This window comes from Hirundo rustica, chromosome Z, assembly GCF_015227805.2.
Source record: "Hirundo rustica isolate bHirRus1 chromosome Z, bHirRus1.pri.v3, whole genome shotgun sequence".
NCBI lineage: Eukaryota > Metazoa > Chordata > Aves > Passeriformes > Hirundinidae > Hirundo > Hirundo rustica.
In genome coordinates, this window is record NC_053488.1 from 73,475,338 (window position 1) to 73,495,151 (window position 19,814).

A 19,814-nucleotide genomic window follows, 5' to 3' on the forward strand; every position below is an offset into this window, starting at 1 on the left:
GATTCAATTATTGCACAGTAATTAACCTGCGCATTTAGTCTCTCCTGACCTTAAACCATGTTAATACAAACAAACTTAAATACAATCAAAACCAATCAAAACTTAAGTGGAGCTATCACCTCAAATGCTGTTTCCTTTCTATTTGTCTAATTAACTCTATTTGATAGGGCTTGGCTTTTTTCCCCAACTGCTTGAACTTACATTATTCTTTGTTCCTTTTTAAAAATCTCAGAACAAATAAGCCACTGAAGTTATAATGCATTCTTTTTTTTTCTGTTTGTTTAAATGAGACACAAAGAAATAATTCAGAGATTACTTACTGTAGGTATGCTACATAGCTTGCATGTCATTAAATAAAAGCCCAAAAGATACTTTACCAATTAATCCTAGAGAGGAAAAAAAAATTTAAAAAGGAGACAAATATTCTTATAACAAGGATGAAAAAAAATCCCAACAGTTCCAGTTCTTCAGCCATCAAGCATAAATAAATGTCCATAACCGGCTGCTAAGGTAAGTGAAGGACAACATCCTATTTCCCAGAAAATCTGAAGGTTTTCTGAGTTGTATTACAAAATGTCAGTAACACTACAAAACTACATTATTAAAAAATTAAAAGCAGTTAAAAAGTTAAAAGCAGTTAAGCAAGTTTACAATCTTCTCTTACAAGCAGCCATGCTTGAACCATCTTTATATCATAAATATATAAGCACTGAATCTTGATACATAAAACATCACCAAGAGTAATCATGAGGCAGGATAAAGCACAGTGCAAATAGGAAAAACCTCTGTATGTCAAAATACTTTCAATGTTTCCACTGTTAGAGCAAAAAACACTCAAGTATACCTACAAGTCTGTGCACAGTCTGAGAACTACCCTTTTTACAACTTACAGATGAACCTTTTTATTTTTAACATATACATCTTTAGCAACCCAAGTTCCAGGAAATCCAGAATATGGACCCTTTGACTACAGAAGTCAAACCAAGTCACCATAACTACTAGGTGAAACAGTCTAGCCTCTTTGCCTGAAATTGTAAAGGATATTAAATCTCTAGGAGCTCTGTGTTCCAGTGTAAGATGAGCTGCAAAGTCATCTGTTACGTGATTCGGATCCCCTCCAGGTAATGCTGCACATATTGGACAAATCTGAAATGACAAAGCAAGGAAAAAAACCCAACTTCATAAGTATTACAAGAAACAGAACTTGTATCAAGTCAATCATTAGACATTGTCTCTTATGCTTTAAAATCACATTTTGGTATTCACAAACACCTGGATATCAATATATTCAATAAACTCAGAAAAATTACTCAAGTGCGGACAGTAATTTACTCATCTTTTTCTTTATGAATTTCAGAATACTATGAAAACCAGAGCTAGGGTTCTCAAAATGAATTTGCAGTATCTTGAGTATTTCTGCATGCCAATTCTGCCACAGACACTAGAGTTGAATCATACAGGAATGCTATTTGCCTGCTTGACACTCATCCCAGCAGAGGAATCAGAATGCCTGTATTTGGTAAGTATCAAGCAGAGAGCATCCCACCCAGGGGGTGCAGGTTTGGCAGAGAAGAGCTGATCTCCATACCTCTCTCCACAACAGTATTTTGAGAGCAGGTACTAAGGTCTCTCTTTGGTTTGGGGTTTTCTTCCTCCACTTCCCCCGAAGATTTTGGCTGGTATGTTTTGTCTTTTAAACCGAAGTACAGTTAACTAAGCAGGCAAACATTACTACTACTATTACCATAATTTTGACTTGTTCTTTGACTCCACAAACAGCATCTTCCATTTTTCTTTCATTTTTCATGTGTATACTTAAGCTGTTAAACATAGATCTCAAAAGACCATGAGCATTAAGAACAGTTGTATAAAAGAGCACACATGTGTTGTACTCTTATGGAGGTGAGAACAAGGTCTTCGAGTAAGTTTACTGTAGAATCTTAGCTGCTTTTGACAGGAACTGCTGCACCTGATTCCACTTTAATTTTAGTGGCCAGTTCTGAAAAGAAAACTAGGCATTTTAAAAGCTTTTTGCTAAAACTCCTTCCCTTATTTTCAACGTTCAGCGCTTCTCTCCACAGATTTTCCACCACTACAGAAGCCAAACAACTGCACTACAGGGCAACTCATAGCGCAACATAATATAATAAATACTCAGCTATGCCAACATATCATATAGCTACCCTGTAGGGATGTAGAAATAGATGTGTATTGCACAGATGGTTCTGAATTCCCTAAACTTCATTACAGCTGCTTAATCTTCTCATACCAGGAGAACAATACTTTTGAAGCAATCTTCTTTTATTTAAGCTACTCCAAGGAAGCAGAAACCCACCATAAGACAAACAACATACCCCTGAAAGCAGGAAATCACTAGGAAGTTCTTTGTTAATGTGACAAAGGTGTCATGAACTGCACATACTTGTGAATATACTCAGACCTCAGAAAAAACATCAGTTAAGAAAAGGTTATAATGAATACTGAGTAAGAAGAAACCAAAGTATCCCAACCCTAATTCTAAATATCAACTAAACTTTCAAGAACTCTTGACTAGGGAAAGTTACTCAAGCACTGTTATGCACAAACAACAATTTAGTTAAGCATAAGCTCTGACAGAGTCACAACAAGGATCACTGATGAAGCGTGACACAGCTAAAAATCATTGTTAATTATAACACGCATGAACAAATAGTGCAGATGAAAGGCAAATGTTGCCAGAACTTTCTCTTGAATTTATGAGCACCTGTATTAAGAAATCACCACTCAACCCTAAATGATGACCCTGAAGGCCTAAATTAATCCCACTCATAGAGCATCTTCCAGCTTTCAGAACTGTGCTTGTACTACCACTACTTTCCCATTTATATACAAAGTAACCACTTTAAGCAACAGCACTTCTGTAACCTCAACAAGAGTCATTGGGATCTCAGAAGATGAACAGGGACATCAGGATTGTCTCAGATTGTCTATTTCATTACTGCAAGAAGCTCTCCCCAGTTTTATCATCCAAGTATCAACAATCAAGTGCTTACAATTCATCTACAATGAGCCTAGTTACTGCCTTCCTGAAGGAGAGGAAAAGCTGCAGCAATGCAACGTAATAGCAGAAAATCTGCATCCTGTTATGAAACAAGACTGAAGAGATGGCATCTTATGAAGTCTCATAAATCTTTTTTTTATTTATTTACAGTGCTAGCAGACTTCTAGCTGAACACTACATTTTATCTGGACCAGTCCAACTAACCTGAAACCTCAACACCAACGGAAACAATAATCATACTGATTCCCAGATTCCTCTGCCTTATAACTCTAGCCATTGCCCTTGGACATTATAAGGGTGAAGAAATACCAGTTCTTTAGAAGATGAAGAAGCTTCTTTCAGGAACAGGAAGGGAGGCTTGCCCTTCAAGTAGAGAGAAGCTGGGGTGCATTAAAAGCAGTGTTTGGATGGAAGTTGATCTGATGGAGATCTAACGTGTTGGAATTAACAAGAGAACAGGCAAAGGAGATGTTATAGGGGGTGTCTACTACAAGCCACCTGACCATGAGGAACAAATAGATTAGGCCCTCTAGAGACACAGAGCAGCTGCCTCACACTTGCAGGACCTGATCCTCATGGAGGATCTAGTATCTTTTGGAAGGACAACACAGGGTGACTGCAATCCAAGAGGTTGCTGGAGTGCACTCAGGGTAGCTTCCTCCTCCAAGTGACAAAGGAGCACAAGAGGACAGGTACTATATGGGACTTCATAATTACCAATGAGGAAGGGTTCAGTCGGGATGTGAGGGTCAAAGAAAGCCTTGGCTGTAGTGACCTTGCCATGGTGCATTTCAGGATCCTGAGGGCACGGAAGAAGATGAAAAACAAGATCATAACCCCGGATGTCAGCAAAACAAACTTCGGCCTCTTAAAATATCTGCTCGGAGGAGCCCCAAAGCATATGTACCTGGAGAGTAAAGAGGCCCCAAGAAAGCCTGTTAACACTGAAAAATCACTCCTCCCCGAACATGGGAGTTCTCCATCCCAATGAATACAAAGTTAAGCAAAAATGCGAGGAGGCCTACATGGACGGTCAAGACACACACGGACAAACTCAATCACAAAAAGAAAACATACAGAAGTTACCCTCCTAGGGTAGGCCGTAGCATGGCCTATCTTACGCATTATCTGAGCATCACAGGGCAACGTAAGCAAAGCTAAAGCCCAAACAGAACTGAATCAGGCAAGTAATGTCCATGGTAACAAGGTCTTCTAGATGTGCATAGAAAATAAAAACTAGGGAAAATGTGGGCCCATTGCTCAAAAGACGTGAGGCCTAGTTACACACGACATAAGAGGTTAAAGTACTGAATACCTACTTTGCTATGGTCATTACTGGCAAGACTGGTCTTTAGCAACTCCAGTCCCCAGAGAGCAGTGGTAGAGTCTGGAGTAGTGAAGACATTCCCCCACTGGAAGAGGATTACTCTGCAGAATACTTACATGAACAACAATACTTAAACCCACAGGCTGTGATGCACCAAGAGGTGCTGAGGGAATTGGCAAATGCCATTGTGAGCCCCCTCTCTTTGAACAATCATGGTGACTGGATGAGGTGTGTGAGGACTGGAGTAAAGCAAATTTCATTCCTATCTTAAGGACAGGCAAGTAAGAGGAGGACCTAGGGCACAACAGGCTCGTCATCTTGCTTTGATCCCTGGGGAAAGTGAGGAAATTATTGTTAACTATTTTTAGGCATTATTAAAGACAAGAAAATCATCACTAGTAGTCAGCACTGGCTACACAAAGGGAAGACATGCTTGACCAGTTTCTTATTTTCAGTGCTGAAGTGTCTGGCCTGGTAGATGACTGAAGAGTAGGGGAAATTGCCTACCTAGACTTCAAGTAAGACCAGTGCACTGTCTCTGACAGAATGCTCAAAGATAAGTTGTTGCTGCTCAGGCTGGATAAGCAGAGAGTGAGGTGCAGTGAAAACTGTCTCAGTAGGTGAGCTTAAATGGTGGTGATCAGTGGGAATTCTGCTGATTACACAAAACTAGGAGGAGTGGCTGATAAGCTTTTTTCACATTTAGAGTGACCTTAAAAAAAAATGAAGAAATGGGACAACAGGAACATCATGAAGGGGAAGTACAAGGTTTTGCACTTGGGCAGGAATAGCCGCAGGAACCAGCACACTGGAGGCCAGTCATTTGGAACACAGCTCTGCAACAAAGGAGCTGGGGTCCTGGTGGACCATGGGCCAGCAGTGCACTTTTGTGGCAAAGAAAGTCAATGGTGTTCTGGGCTACATTGAACAGAGCTGCCAGCAGGTCAAGGGTTGTGATCCTTCACCTTCACACAGCACCAGTGCCCAGTTCTCAGTTCTCACACACGCATACACTGAAAAGAGCTCAATAAGAGATTACAGAGAGGAATGGAGGAAAGGCTGAGAAAGATGGAACTATTCAGCCTGGAGGGGGTAGGGTAATGGGTGAAGGATCTTAAAAACGTCCATGAATACCTGAAGGAAACCTGAAAGGATGATGGAGCCATGCCGTGACAGGAGGAGAGACAGTGGGCACAAATTCAAACACAGAAGCTTCCTCATAAACATGGAAACACTGAAACATTTTTTGCTCTGAGGATCACTGAGCACTGGCACAAGTTCACCAGAGAGTTAACTGTGGGGCACCGTTAAAGAATTGTCTGGACATTGTCTTGAGCAACCAGCTGTATGTGGCCCTGCTCCAGAGGTCCCTTTCAGACTCACTCAGCATGTGACTCCTGCCTGCAGATACCTAACATTGTTGTACTTACCAATGGCTATACCTGAGAAAAAATCAGCAGAAAGTAAACTGGATCATGCTGAATATAAAAATGGCAAAATTTAACAGAAGAAACAGTTTTTTGCTTATTCTTTGAAAAACTGGGGGCAAAACCCCTTTATAATAAAAATTATTCTGTCTCTGTAAGCCTCCCTTACATCCCTAAAAATACATGTCCAAAATAAAACACATTTTTGGAATGAGATACTCAAACAACTACAAGCTCAGTATCTAAACATAAATAACTGTCTGAAAGCCTATAACCACAAACACTTACAATCCATATTATTTTCTTCTTTACTAGTCTTGTAGCCCTTCACTATCCCAGTAAGGGTACAGTACCCAAACTATTTTATGTGCATGCACACTAAACATTTATCACAAATTCCAGGTTTGAAACTTAGCACAAACAGTAACAATTGTATTCAAGGATTAAAATATTGTCCTTTATCATTGTTTGGAACAATGATAAAACAGTGTTGCAGACTGATGCATAAAAAGAAAAGTTTTGTGGGATTTTTTTTTTTTTTACATGTAACTATTTCAGGATTCACCAGAGTAGCAGCTGTCAAGAATCACAAATTTAGGCCTTATGTGTGGGGTTCTAGAAGCCACAACTGCAAACAAGGGCATGTCAAGTTTAAACCTGGGATCTGTAAACATTCGGTGTTAGGAACATATCACTGACCTCAAGTGGTGCAAATCAGAATTGCAATACCAAGCTACCAAACAAAGTAAAGTCATCCAAATGCAGAACTTTCAACGGCTGATGCTATGTTTCAAAGCTGCAAAGCTTACAAAAAACTCAGACTGTAAAAACTGCAGCGTGTCACCGAGTTAAACAATATACCACAGTGCAACCGCTTGTGAGGTAAACACTTCTGGTGTTTTTAAGAAATATCGTAACACCTTTGAGTCCCCCAAAAGGTGAAGAAACACCTTATCACCCCTTCACCTAAGTTTCTTATTAGGAAGAGTCATTTATTTTCTTCCACAGAATTCTCTGAAAATAAGGAAAACTAGAAGATTAGAACAGAAAACCTATTTATAACTAATTTCACACAATATATTAGTGATAAGTAATCCATTTCATAATCACTTTTTTTCTACGGGTCTAGGGTAAAACAGTTTACCACAAAATGGCACTCACCATGTTCTGCTAAACTGCTAACCCAATTTCTCCTGCTCCCAAGGTCAATCAAGACAGAGTAAATTAACATCTCCAATTAAAGTATTTGTGCTGAAATTTGTTTAAGAAGTACATTTTAAACCCCATTTGGTGTCCTAATGGTTGGGAAAAAAAACCCTGCTTTGACAAGAATAGTTTAAAAACAACTATAGAAACCCACTGCATAAAATAAGAGGTTCATTAAAAAAAGCTATTAGAAAACATAAACTATCTGCATGTCTTCCTCCTTCTTACAGTTACAAAAGACCAGCATAGCTGTAAAGCTTGCAGAACAATTACACACTAATTATGAAAAAGTGAGACATGGCTAGACAGAATTAACTGTAAGAACTTTCTGAATTTTGTCTTATAGTATAACAATCTCCTAAACATGGCAGTCTTTATATCAGGACAACAAAACCTCTAAAAGAAGGAAGCACGCTCATTATATTGTAATACCCGTAAATCATAGAAGAATTCTGATGTCATTCTCAAATATAGATATTTCTCCTCTGACAAAGCATTTACACGAACACATGCTTCAAGAAAGAACAGAAAGAATTTTTCAGAAATGAGACTATTTAAAATACATTTCCACCATGAATGCAAGTTCTGAGGCTTCTTACCACTTCTGTTGATGTTTCTGCATGCTCAGAAGTAACATGTTCTTGAAGAGATGTTTCCGTATAACCCATTTTCCCACAATAAGGACAAGTAAAAGACTGTGGCTGCTCTACAGAGAAGGCTTCACCACCATAGTACAAGTCTGAAACAGTAAGAAATTAAATAGAGTTACTTTAAAGTAGTATCACCATTAATTTTATTCACATCAACCTCTGTTTATAAATGTACTTCACTGTAATCCCTGCTAAATTAATCTGTTTTTTTAATTGAAATGGCTATATTCAGGAGGGGTTCAGTTACTGAAGAAAAAAAGCAGAGATTACATTTAATTTTCACTAGCAGACATAACTTAGTTTTCTAATATTTTCCAGGAAAAAAGACTTCCATCATGATGCTGCTGATAACAGCCAAACTTCCACTGTTCTTATCCAACATGAAGGGTCAACTGCAGCCTTTTTCAATTATAAGATGAACTTTCAGAAGCCGAACTCTTAACAAAACCGCAAACTTAGACCAAAATTTAGAAGTCTTCAGTGACACCAAATGTCAGTATTTACGCCATAGCTGAACCATCGCTTTGCAGTAAGTAGTTTCAGAAATGTCTCAAATATGTAACATACAAGTTTGACAGTGAAAAAGGCATCTGGGTATCTGTTACACACTGCCTTCAACTTTTAGGTGTGTTGAATGTGCACCGCTTCATCGGCACCGCTGATGAAAAGTAGGTACTTTTAAGGTGCTTACATAGAAGTTCCCCAAACTTGAAGATGAAAATTTATCAAACTATGCAAGAAGAGAACATTATTCTCTCTCATCCTCTGCAGCTATTTTGTATTTTACAGGAAACATGAATAAGCTTCTCATTCACATCAATATTAAAAACAAACAAACAAACAAAAAAACCCACCTATAAATCAAGCAAACAAAAAACCCTCTTAAATACCAGATTACTTAAAAACCTCTACCTATGAAACTCACTGAGAATGGATGAATGTATTTTCAAGTAAAGCAACAGTACCAACTCCAACTTCACAGCTGAGCAAGGGGCCCAGAGCTATAACCCATCTGGACAGTGTTTTAAATAAATGAGCATTCACATAGAGCTATCTTTTCCTTAGATACACTGTTAGCTCAATCCAGATATCCAGAATTTTAGCAGTACGCACAGTTCTATCACAGAGGGAGGAGGTTTGACAAAACTGTCAAATCCTGTGTTGTTCTTTATTTTCAAAGAATACAAACCAAAACATTTATTCACTAGTAAAATAAAAATCTGAGCTGTTTGCATTCTACTGATTATACCTCGCACCCATACCCCCTTCCACATCCTTCTCATAATATACATCAAACATACATGAGAATACCTAACAAATATGCCTTCCTCTGGAAAAAGAAAAAAATGTGGGTTTTATTAGTTAAACAGAAGTTAAAGCTGGCAAATCTAGGTATTTTTCCTTTTTAAGTTTATACATCCCTTTTTTCCTCTTCAAATCTGATCTCTCTTACAATCAAAATCTCTCTTCTGATGTGAAATACAGATCACCAGATAAATTTTCCTTTAAATTAAAATCTAAGTTTTAAAAAAATAAGGTTGGTAATCAAGTGGTCTCATGAATCATGAATCTTTGTGTCTGATTTTACCACTGAAGGTACTGGATAATGGGTACTTCTGTTTTGTTTTTATAAGCACATAAGAACTCCCCAAATTATGAACAGTGATGTCTCCTTTATTACTAAGGGGTCCTTTGTTAATGAGGTTAACTAAGAATTAGAGGCAATATGGGAAGAAATAAAAACATCATGCCTCCATGGCTGCAGAAACAAAGCAACCTACAATTGTGTAACCATTTTCATTTACAGATCTATCAGTTTAGAATGCAATGTGCCCATGATCAAAAAATTGTCTCCTCTGACCAAAAAGAAATCCTTCAGATATAAAAATTTTGGTTCATTCCAAAGACAAAAGCAGGAGTCCATAATTCTTCAAACTCCTCTAGACCTCCAAAGGCTTCTGTTCAAGATGTCTAGGAAGACAAGTAGAAGTATTTGGTAAAAAAATAAAACCAGATTCAATTGCATCCTTCTAGGATAAGATCCATGACCCATATTCCTTATCAATTAGGGGAAGAAAACAAAGGAGTAGAAGGGTCAGAACACCATCTGCTGAGGACCCAATAGTAGCTTACGAAGTCAGTTTTCAAGCACAACAGTGTTTAGACATTGTAGTTTTTACCTGGTGGGGGAAAAAACTTCAAGAAACAACCTGAATTTAATGGGAAAATGAATCAAAAAAATATCAGCAGTTTTGCTTTTTATCCATCTATAGCTACAAAAGTTAAATGTATACTTAATATTAAAATCTAGCTAGCACATTCTTGAAATTGGTAGGAGGTCAGTTACAAAACATAAGTATTGGTGTGGAATTCCTTAGATAAAAATCAATCTTTCAAAGAGGCATCTGATTCAGGACATTTTCTAACCGTCTTTTTGTTAAGACATAATTCTTTACATAGCACTATGGAGTTTTAGTTTCACTTTTCTTCATACAAATAATGTAATTTCAACGTGATATATACTTACAGATAAAAAAGTTGGTACGACACAAGTTGTAGTGTATTTAATCTTCTTCAATGTTTGAAGAAACCAAATGGTGGCAACACACCACGTAACAAAACAAAGTATATACGTTTTTGTATCACTTATCAAGCAGCCATCTTACCTTCAAAGCTGCTCCAGAGTCCTGTTCCAAACAAACTATGATGTTCAGATTTAGCATGATACACATTTAGCACACATATCCTGTTCTAGTGTGTGGGGGAAAAAAACCTAACCAAAAAACCCACAAAAGTCTCAAGCTGAATTCTGGTGAATCTAGTCAATCCTACACTACACATTATTACAGTACCATTGTTTAATCAGTTCCCTCTGCCTAAGAATTGCGCAGAAAATGTGGCAAGATCTTCTGTCACACAACCACCTTAGCTGACAAGTGAAGGCACTTCAGAACCAAGGAATGTTCTGTACTTCAATGAAAGTGTCACAATATGATTTTGGCAGAGAATCCTACCAACAATTTGTATTACTTTCTTTGTCAGTATAGCCACTTTAAAATGGGCAAGCCACCTGCTTACACCCTAAAGCATACTAACAGTTTAAATTTTTTTTTAGGAAAATGTAAAGTAGAAAATTTGTTGCGAACTTCTCCATTATCCTGATAAATTGATCTACAAAGACTACAAAAGTATAGTGGCTGCCTGGTAAGCACATTCCTGCTCTTTACACAGGCCTATTATAATTCCACTCTTTGACCCCTCTGAAATAAACTAACTGGATTTGTGCTTTAAAGGCCACTTCTCATTACATATGAGACTTCATACTTTATTTTAAGCTCTGTCCCTCTTACAGCAGCGTATCACCCTTGGTGTGTGTGGAAGCATTTTTTCCGGTATCGCTTGTGGGGGCTGAGGAACAGCACTGCCATTGTTCTGGATCCCATCTTGCTTCAAAATTAATATATATAGATTATTTACTCACTCCTGAAAGATAAATATGGCAACCAGATGGTGCAAGAGTGAACATGCGCAGCCGGAAAACACTAGAACTTTTTACTTGTTTTCAGTGTTCTCATACTGGGTCCTTTACTAGTCTGAGTCTCACAGAAAAAAAAAAAATCAGAATGTGTCAAGCTGACAACAAAAGCTCTTTCAGAGTACCTGAAAAAGTCCATCTTCTTGCAGTATATTCTGCAACATTATTACAGTACCTAGGAACTCTAAAAACTGATCGTAACTTTGACAGAGATAACCAATATGTGACTTTTTCTAGGCTGAAAGGATCATCCATGTCGTCAGCTGTCCACCACAAACATCTTAGTCGCAGCTTCAGGCATAGTACTTAAGCGAACTCCACAGATATCCACATCTAGACCCTGCTGGCCAGAGTGGTGGTGGGATTTATTGGTACAGGGTCCTTATCATCAACAGCAGATGGATTTTGGGCAAATGACTTGCTGATCTCCATGTGTACTTTTAAAATCAGAAAAATGACAGCGACAGCCTCTGAAGTGCTTGCACCAGTTTTGTAACAGAAGGATTCCCCACTCTGCTTCCTTGTCCATGATAAAACACTCATTTTTCATTAGCTGTCCACTTTCCTCCATACCATAAGCAAAAACTGTAAGTTTACTGCTATTAAAATATTTTCATACCTTTGAAACAAACCTCTCTATAGACAACAGTATTGAAGATTTTTGATAGCAAAGTAAACTACAATTCACACACCTAGTTACACTAATGGACTTCCACTTTGTGTTTCTAGTAACATCTTCCTTACTTAAGAAAATTCCCTGCTCATACAGGGACTGTATTTAACATACATATAATGTACAGTCATACTTTACAAACATTCTCCTTTCATTTGACTTCCCACATCACTAGGAAACTACTGAAGACATTATTAGTTCTGTGCTTGTGCTGGTTTCACCTGGGATTGAATTTTCTTCACAGTGGAAAGTATGGGGACATCTTTTGGATTTGTGTTGAATTCAGGGCTGATACTATCAAGATGTTTTTGTTGCTGCTGAGCAGGGCTTACACAGAGACAAAGCCTTTTCTGCTTTTGCACTGCTACAATGGTGAGGAAGTTAGGATGCATGTGAGATTGGGAGGAGACAGCCAGGACAGGTCACCCCAACTGACCAAAGGGAGATTCTGGACCACACGACACCATACTCAGGATATAAAGTATATGACGTGGGGGAGAAGGAGGAAGAGGGGACATTTGGAGTGATGATGTTTGTCTTCCCAAGTCACCAACAGGCATGATAGGGCCCTGCTCTCCAGTAATGTCTGACCACCTGCCTGCCCATAGGAAAACAAGGAAACTCCTTGTTTCGCTTTGCTTGTGTGCACTATTTTTGATTTCCCTATTAAACTGTCTTTGTCTCAAGACAGGAGTTTTCAGCTTCTACTCTTCCAATTCTCTCCCTGATTCCGTTGGTGGGGAGTGAACAAGTAACTGTGTGGGGCTTAGCTGCTGGTTGGGAAGAAACAACAACAATTCCACTTAGTTGCCAGTTTTACCCTTGAGATTATTTTCTTTGCAGACATTAATATCTAACCTTACTGATTTTTAATATCCACTAACACAACTATCCTAACAACTGTGAATCAGGTAATTTTAGACTACTTCTACCATTTATTATTTTCTAATTAAATTTAACATTTTTTAGCGGTTAATTTTTTGCATGTTCCTCAAAGTCACGTGATTTCCTTGGCCACACAAGGCCCTTTGAAAAGTCACCAGTTTCTTTAAGCACCTGTACAATACTGTAACATACACACCCTTATCTGTATCCTACAGGGCACTCTAAAATCAAAACATTTTAGGAATGATGCCACAGGATCTTCCTAAACTCTAAGCCATTTAACTCTACGTCATTTATCATTTTTCCAATTCATTCTCCACTCTATAAGCTTACAAGGTCAGTAGTAATTCAGTACCTTCAGACTTTGCTGTGGTTCACAATTTGGTGTTATTATTGTTTTGCAGAGTTAATCAAACCAGAAGTCTTACCATACAGCTGAGCTGCAGTAACTTCCTCCCTGATACTAGTTCTGTGGGAGCAATGCTTGGATATCAAGCCATACAAAATTTATAGACCTTGTTTTCTTATTCCCATTTAAAGAATAAACAGCATAAACAACAAGTGCTATTAGAAGTTGCCATTCAAATCCTTCTGCCCATCTCAATACTTCACTGTGAACCTTCTTCATGGATACTTAAATGGTAAAGGTAACCTCTCCGTGTCTCTGTAACACACACATAAAAGGCATTAAGCCAAAGGTACATTTATCAAAGACTTCCAAAAGAGAAGTACCCAAGTTGCAAGAAACAAAACACAATTCTTAGTCATTCTCAGTGTCTGATTATAGGCATTTCAGAAAAAGGGTATAGTTTAGAACAAGTTCTCATTGCAGAACATGGAAATCTTTGACATTTAATGTTAGTATGTTTCAGTCTTCTTACCCTTGTGATTAGCATTTAGTACTTTTAGCCTTTTAGCCTGTGTTTAATATCCAAAGGTAACTGTTGCTAACAGGTTAAGAAGTTTCAACTGCGCATTTGAAACAGTGACCTCAACCCCCAATACTGTACACAGAGGAGAGAAGAAAAGCCTGACAATAAACATGTAAGTTAAAATAGGGGCATGTATTTTTCATAATGCATTTAATTATTTCCTTTCAAACCATAGACTCCCATGATCTGGATTTCTGAAGTCATGATCAGGAATTCTCAGGGCAAGAGGAGCCCTGAGAATTCAAAGAAAATTGAAGACAACTTCATATAGAAGTTGTTTTAAGAAACTGCATGTTTCTATACGTAGATATTCTCTAAACTTCACACAAATAAAGTATAAATTTTACCTCTGTTCTAAGCAAAGAGGTAAAGAAGTTAGGATTTTAGCTTTTGAGAAATCATCATATTTAAATGATTCAAAAAATGAAGATTGTAGCTGCAATCACTAAGAAAAAATACTGTAATGCTACTCCCACGTGCTTGACATAAAAACAAAATACATGTCCAGCATCAGAAACATCGTAGAGCAGTGGACTGTCACAAAATCATTTCTCACAAGTTACAACCTGTTTCAACTACGATGCAACAGAAACAACAAAGTAGATAGGACACCAGAACAATTATTATTTATTTTAAATATTGACAAGGCTTTATTTTAGTTAGAAATAATGCTTGGATCAGGAGATCTACAAAGGAATCCCCAAATGACTACAATGCCAGTTCTTACCACTAATCTCTCATACTCATTGCAGCCCATCACTACCTTTCCTGTGCTTACAGTATCACAAAAACCACAAATGAACAACCTTCCTACAAAATCTCCCCAGGATTTTTTTTCTGCCTATGGACTGTGTCACTTTTAACAGCAGTCACTATTCTTAAGTGCATTTTTTAGTTTGATAATCTGCTGTAATCAGACCAAAATAACAAAATCAGAAATACATGTGCCGCAGTTAAAAAAAAAAAGTCAGTTCTATCAAAGAAAACATGCCTGCCGAACTCGAGAACTTGGCCCTAATTTTTAGTGCAATAATGGTGAAAGTGATTGATAATTAGAAACATGAAAATCAGCATTATGTTTGTGGACACAATATAGCAATTAATTACTGAAGTTTGAAATTATCACTTACCAAAATCTACTCTTGTTAGTATGCACTGCATTGGATGGTCAGTTGTATGCCTTGTTGTCGTTGCACCACTTTCATAACAAGTTGCACACAGATCGTAATCGTAGCAAATTAAACACTTGTACCGGCGACCACGAAAATTTCCTTTTAAACATGCATCACAGCTGACACCTGTAAACAAATAAAATTGCTTTAAGACAGCAACAAATACACTTATTTTTTATGAGGAAGATTTGTTGCTATTGCCTCTCAATAACTGAAAACAGCCAACCATATCTGACATATGCAGCTGACATGAGACTCAATTTTAAAATGCATTTGTGTCTTAAGAAGACACCACTGTCCCAAAATTAGGATCTTGAATTCTTGAAGTAAAGCAGACTCAAGCACCTGAAATAATAACATGTCAAGTTAGTAAAAGCTCTTTGGCTGCATCTTCCTACAGACACCTTTATCTCTTAGTATTGACTGGTATTTTGACTGTTCAGTCAGGAATTGTGCCAATTTAAAAAGGTAAATTGTATAATGGCTGACTGAGAGGAAAGAAGAACAACAACCACATCAACCACTGTCAAAAATGTACTAGCTTTCCAGCCTTTACTTCAACACTTCCTAACATTTTAATTCTGAATAACACTATAGCCAGACACTTCACATAGTGTAGAAATTAGAACCTTTTCCCATACTTTTAAAATTTAGCCTGCATCAGTTCTCTCGTTCTATTTCTCCCTTAAGCTCATTCTTTGCAATCTAAAGTAGTCACACTGTGTATCTCAGAAAGGCTTTATAGCGTCAAGAAGTTTCAATTTTTCTCTGTATGGTTTCAGTTCTCTCTGGGTTGCCCGGTTAAGTGCAAAAGTGACATTGTCTTGTAACTTGTGAAGGCTAACACAAACGTCTTTTAACTGCAGCAGCAAGTTAAGGACCTTCACAAAAGAAACCAGTGTGTACAATCAAGGCCAGATTTGGATCAACACCTTTTGGCATCACTTAAGATTTCTTCTTCATAGTTTGGTAAAACGACAGACAATTTTAAAGCAAACTGGCAGAACAAAAGAGTCACATTAGCCATATCCCTATTTTTTTTAAACCTAGTTGTCAGAGGACCGGTGAGTTACAGGATTTTTTTTTTTTTTTAATTACTCTACTCTGTACCATGTAACATAAGCTTTACCACAAGTAATTCAGAAACATATCAGTAAACAATTTCTTTTGAATCTCTCCAACTTTGTTCAAACAACTGCATCATTGCATTCAGAGGAACAGTGAGCAAAATTATTTCATCACTTTTGCCTTTAATTTCTTCACCTGCTTGAGGGACTGCTTGAGGCACTAATAGCTTTTAATGTCTAAGCATGGTGCTTACGTAAATACTGAACCTATTTTTTATTCACCTTGTTGCATATCTATTCTGCAATAATCACTCTATGCGGAAAAGCATATTAGGAGAAAGTATCTCCAGAGTATTTGTTAATAGCTGAACTATGTTTTGAGGATGGCGTGTTACCATCTTCAGAGTTGGTTTGCTTGGCTTAAAAAAGAAAAAGTCCTTCTCACTTAACCTTCTTTTCCCTGAAGTTTCATCCATAAAACTCTGAAGGATTTTTAACAATCTGATGATTTAGACACTGACAGCAGGCTAATCTCTGAGAGCACTTGCTTGCTAACTCTGTAGTCTGAATTTCACTGCTTCAGTTAGTTTGCTTTTTGCCTCCCACACAGAGACCCACAAAATTCTACCTACAGAGCACGCAGATCTACCCAACAATGGATGCTGTACACACAACACTTAGCAGCTACTGGCAGCACTACGAGTCTTTTTGTTGCCTTTTTGTTTCTGGAAAACAGATGATCAGCAAGTTAGACTCACAGCGAAACAAGCAGACTAGTTTAACCTAGAGTCTATGTCAGACGCTAACAGCTTTCCAACATACTAACCCCATGCTTCTCCAGAAAGTAGTATTTGTTCCACTCTTTTCCTTTAAGCTTGGAACAACTGACTTAATGCAGATGTAAACCTCTTTGCAACAAACTCCTGTCATGTATTCTCTCAAACATTTACATCATTCCTACTTGAAGACAAACATTTTTAAGAAGCTCTCATTTATATGTTTCCTTCAAGTCAATACACTTCTCCACATTATTCCAAAATGAAATCTCCATATATAATGTGATATTCATTTCAGGGAAATTCAGCCATAAACATAAACCACAACAACGTTTGCATTTAAAACTTTAGAACATTTGCAGCGATAATCTACCAGGTCTTCAAATAATAGATGAACTTTGTTACTTATGATCAATTATTAGAACAGCTACAATCTGTTTCAAACAGAAAAACTAATATTAGCATAACAAATCCTATGGCTGGTGAAGTGAGACCAAGAGAATAGCAATGTTCTAGACACAGCATTCTTTCTACATCTCTCAAAGTTGGTAGTTTACAATCACCACCACCACCTCCGCTCTGAGGAACAGGATGGTAGCAAGGGATGTACCAGGTTACACTTACATCCTTATCTGTAGCAGAGAATGAAAACTGCAAAAAGGAAAATTATTAAATTGAAATTTAGGAGTTAAAAACACGGTTAAATCCCCAGACATCCCCTTGAAACCAGCAGGTTCTCATTTCCAGAAATTATATTACTTATTTTTCCTTTTTTGTAACAGTCTGAACGAAGTCAGGCCTGACAGATCTTCCCATTCCTGTTCAAGCCTTTACTTGGCTGCCAAAATCTTGACTACCTACTCAACATGCGATCTAGAAACTGAAGGAACCAAACAATTTCCTCCCACCTTATTCCACCGTAACAAAAGTTTTTGATCTTAACCTACAGTACAATCTTTATGTCAACTTAAGTTCCTTCTGAACAAACCTCAAATCCCCACAGGTTAAGATTTTATTTAGCACAGCATGTATGTGTCTATCCAGCATTTCCCTGCATTTATCTTACATTTCCAAGTATAGTAGGTAAGTAATAGATTCGAGACTGTCAGATTAAACAGGATGCATCCCCATTAATCACTGGTTTTGTGGAACAACAACAACAACAAATAACCACAACAAAACCACCACATGCTGGAGAAGTTTACTTTAAAGCAGGGAACAAAAGCACAGAACCAGCTTAAAGAAAAGTATGAACAATCTTTCACGACTACCTAGATACACTTCTGACTTGCAAAAACTGTTAGGATTGACTTCTCAAAGAGTAACAGAATGAAATCCTATTAATCCTGAACAACTTGCTTCTCAATGAGAACTTCTGATTCCCCTTATGGAAAATACTGGCTTGGAATGATAAGAGTAAGAAATATCCATTTTAGTTACAGATTGATTACATTATATCATAGATGATATTGGAGGCATCCTCAAATTTTGTTCTATTTTGTTACAGCTATACAAGTACCAACATACACTGCATAACATACATCACACCTAAAACCTTTCTGATCAGTGTAAAATGCTCTCTTAATGCAACACTGTTCCACCAGAGGACAGCCTTGTGCTAAAAGCCTAAGCAACTTTGGTTCACATTAAAAGCCCAATAATCTGACCCAGACAAAAAAATACTAGAGAAACTGCAGAAAACTCAGCATTTTTTTTTTCTTGTAAAGAGTATATGGTCAAAGATGAGTAATACAGAGATACTGAAATAGATTCCAGCCTCAAAATGAGGCCTTGAACTTTATTAATACTCTGAATATATTGTTAAAGTTTTAGAAATTTTAAAAGAAAATTTTAAAGAAAATATCAGTCATCAGAAAACGTTTTAAATACATACAAAGCCAACATCTGAAGTATTCAAGTAGTGAAAGTAACAATTAGCTCCAGAAAAAAATATTTAGTCAGTCTGCTGTTCCTGAGAATTAAAGTCCTTTCTCGTAGCAATACACTAGTTTCATGGGTAGTTATCAGCATTTAGCTTTCCTGTCAGCAGCTGAATATCCAAAACCCAACCTTCCAGCCAATCCAGGTACTGTTTTTCATTCATCAGTGAGCAGAGTGAGAATCACTGTATTTCTTTAATGTACAACACAAATAAAAAAAAATAGACCATCAATGGTTTCTTCTCCAGAAAGAAAATTCCAGCTACTTAAGAATTTCTTTCTGACTTACACGAAGTACTGAAAGGAAGAAGTATCCTTCTAAAGACTAAAAGTATTACATGCAAGAGTACCACTGGGTCTCAAGGGACAAGACAAACTTCAAGGTTTCTACCTTTTAAAAACCTCAACTTAAGCATCCAAGTGAAAACTAAAAACTTGTGCTGCCTCTTTTATGGTACAAAAGGCTGCAATCTGTATACTTCATCTAATTTATATATTCTGAAGATCATACATAACACTCCTTTTAAAATGTATCTGCTATGTTTTAGTGTAAGATGTCCTTTTAAAGGATTGGTTTGGGTTTGTTCAGTTTTTTGGTTTTAGACAAACTTGCTTGACATTAACTATCTCATCTGTAGTCTACATGCCACACAGCAAGTCCAAACCTTAAGACATTCTACTTAAGCAGCTCAGCTGTCACCAAGACCAAAGAGAGGAAAATATATGCCATTTGATACTTAATAAAGAAGAAATGCCAACTGCTCCTTACTTTAACAGATTAATTTCTTAATGCAGACTACTGCCAAGTTTGAGAGGCCAAATTCTGAGAACTGCTGTTTCTGTGAGCATTCCACCAGAAAAATCAACCAAATCACAGTAAGTTCATTTTTGTTTACTCTTTCTCATGTTTACTAAAGCCAACTGTGAAACATTAAAGGCACCTGCAACATAGAATCTACTTCATCACCCTTGAAGCTACAGGTACTGAAAGAAAATTTACACACTACGCCCTTGAAAAAACCAAAACCGCTCTGTTCCCTCAAACAGCCTGTCTGCAACATGGCTGAACATGCAGGATCTTCTTACAGCAAAGTGGAAGTAACCAGAAAATAACTAGTAGGACTAGCAAGCAGAGATGTTGACTTGGAAAGGGACAAAAAAAGAGAGGAGGAAAGGGAGGGAAC

General features: G+C 37.4%; 1 protein-coding gene across 1 annotated transcript in view; it reads right to left on the reverse strand.

The window, feature by feature from the left end:
* The window catches only part of LOC120765670 (E3 ubiquitin-protein ligase KCMF1-like), a 43,839-nt gene that overhangs the window by 6,181 nt on the left and 17,844 nt on the right, over window positions 1–19,814 (reverse strand). The window contains 3 exon segments of the mRNA XM_040090758.1: window positions 1,045–1,146; window positions 7,600–7,739; window positions 14,806–14,973. Of these exon segments, the coding sequence (XP_039946692.1) occupies window positions 1,045–1,146; window positions 7,600–7,739; window positions 14,806–14,973 (410 nt within the window).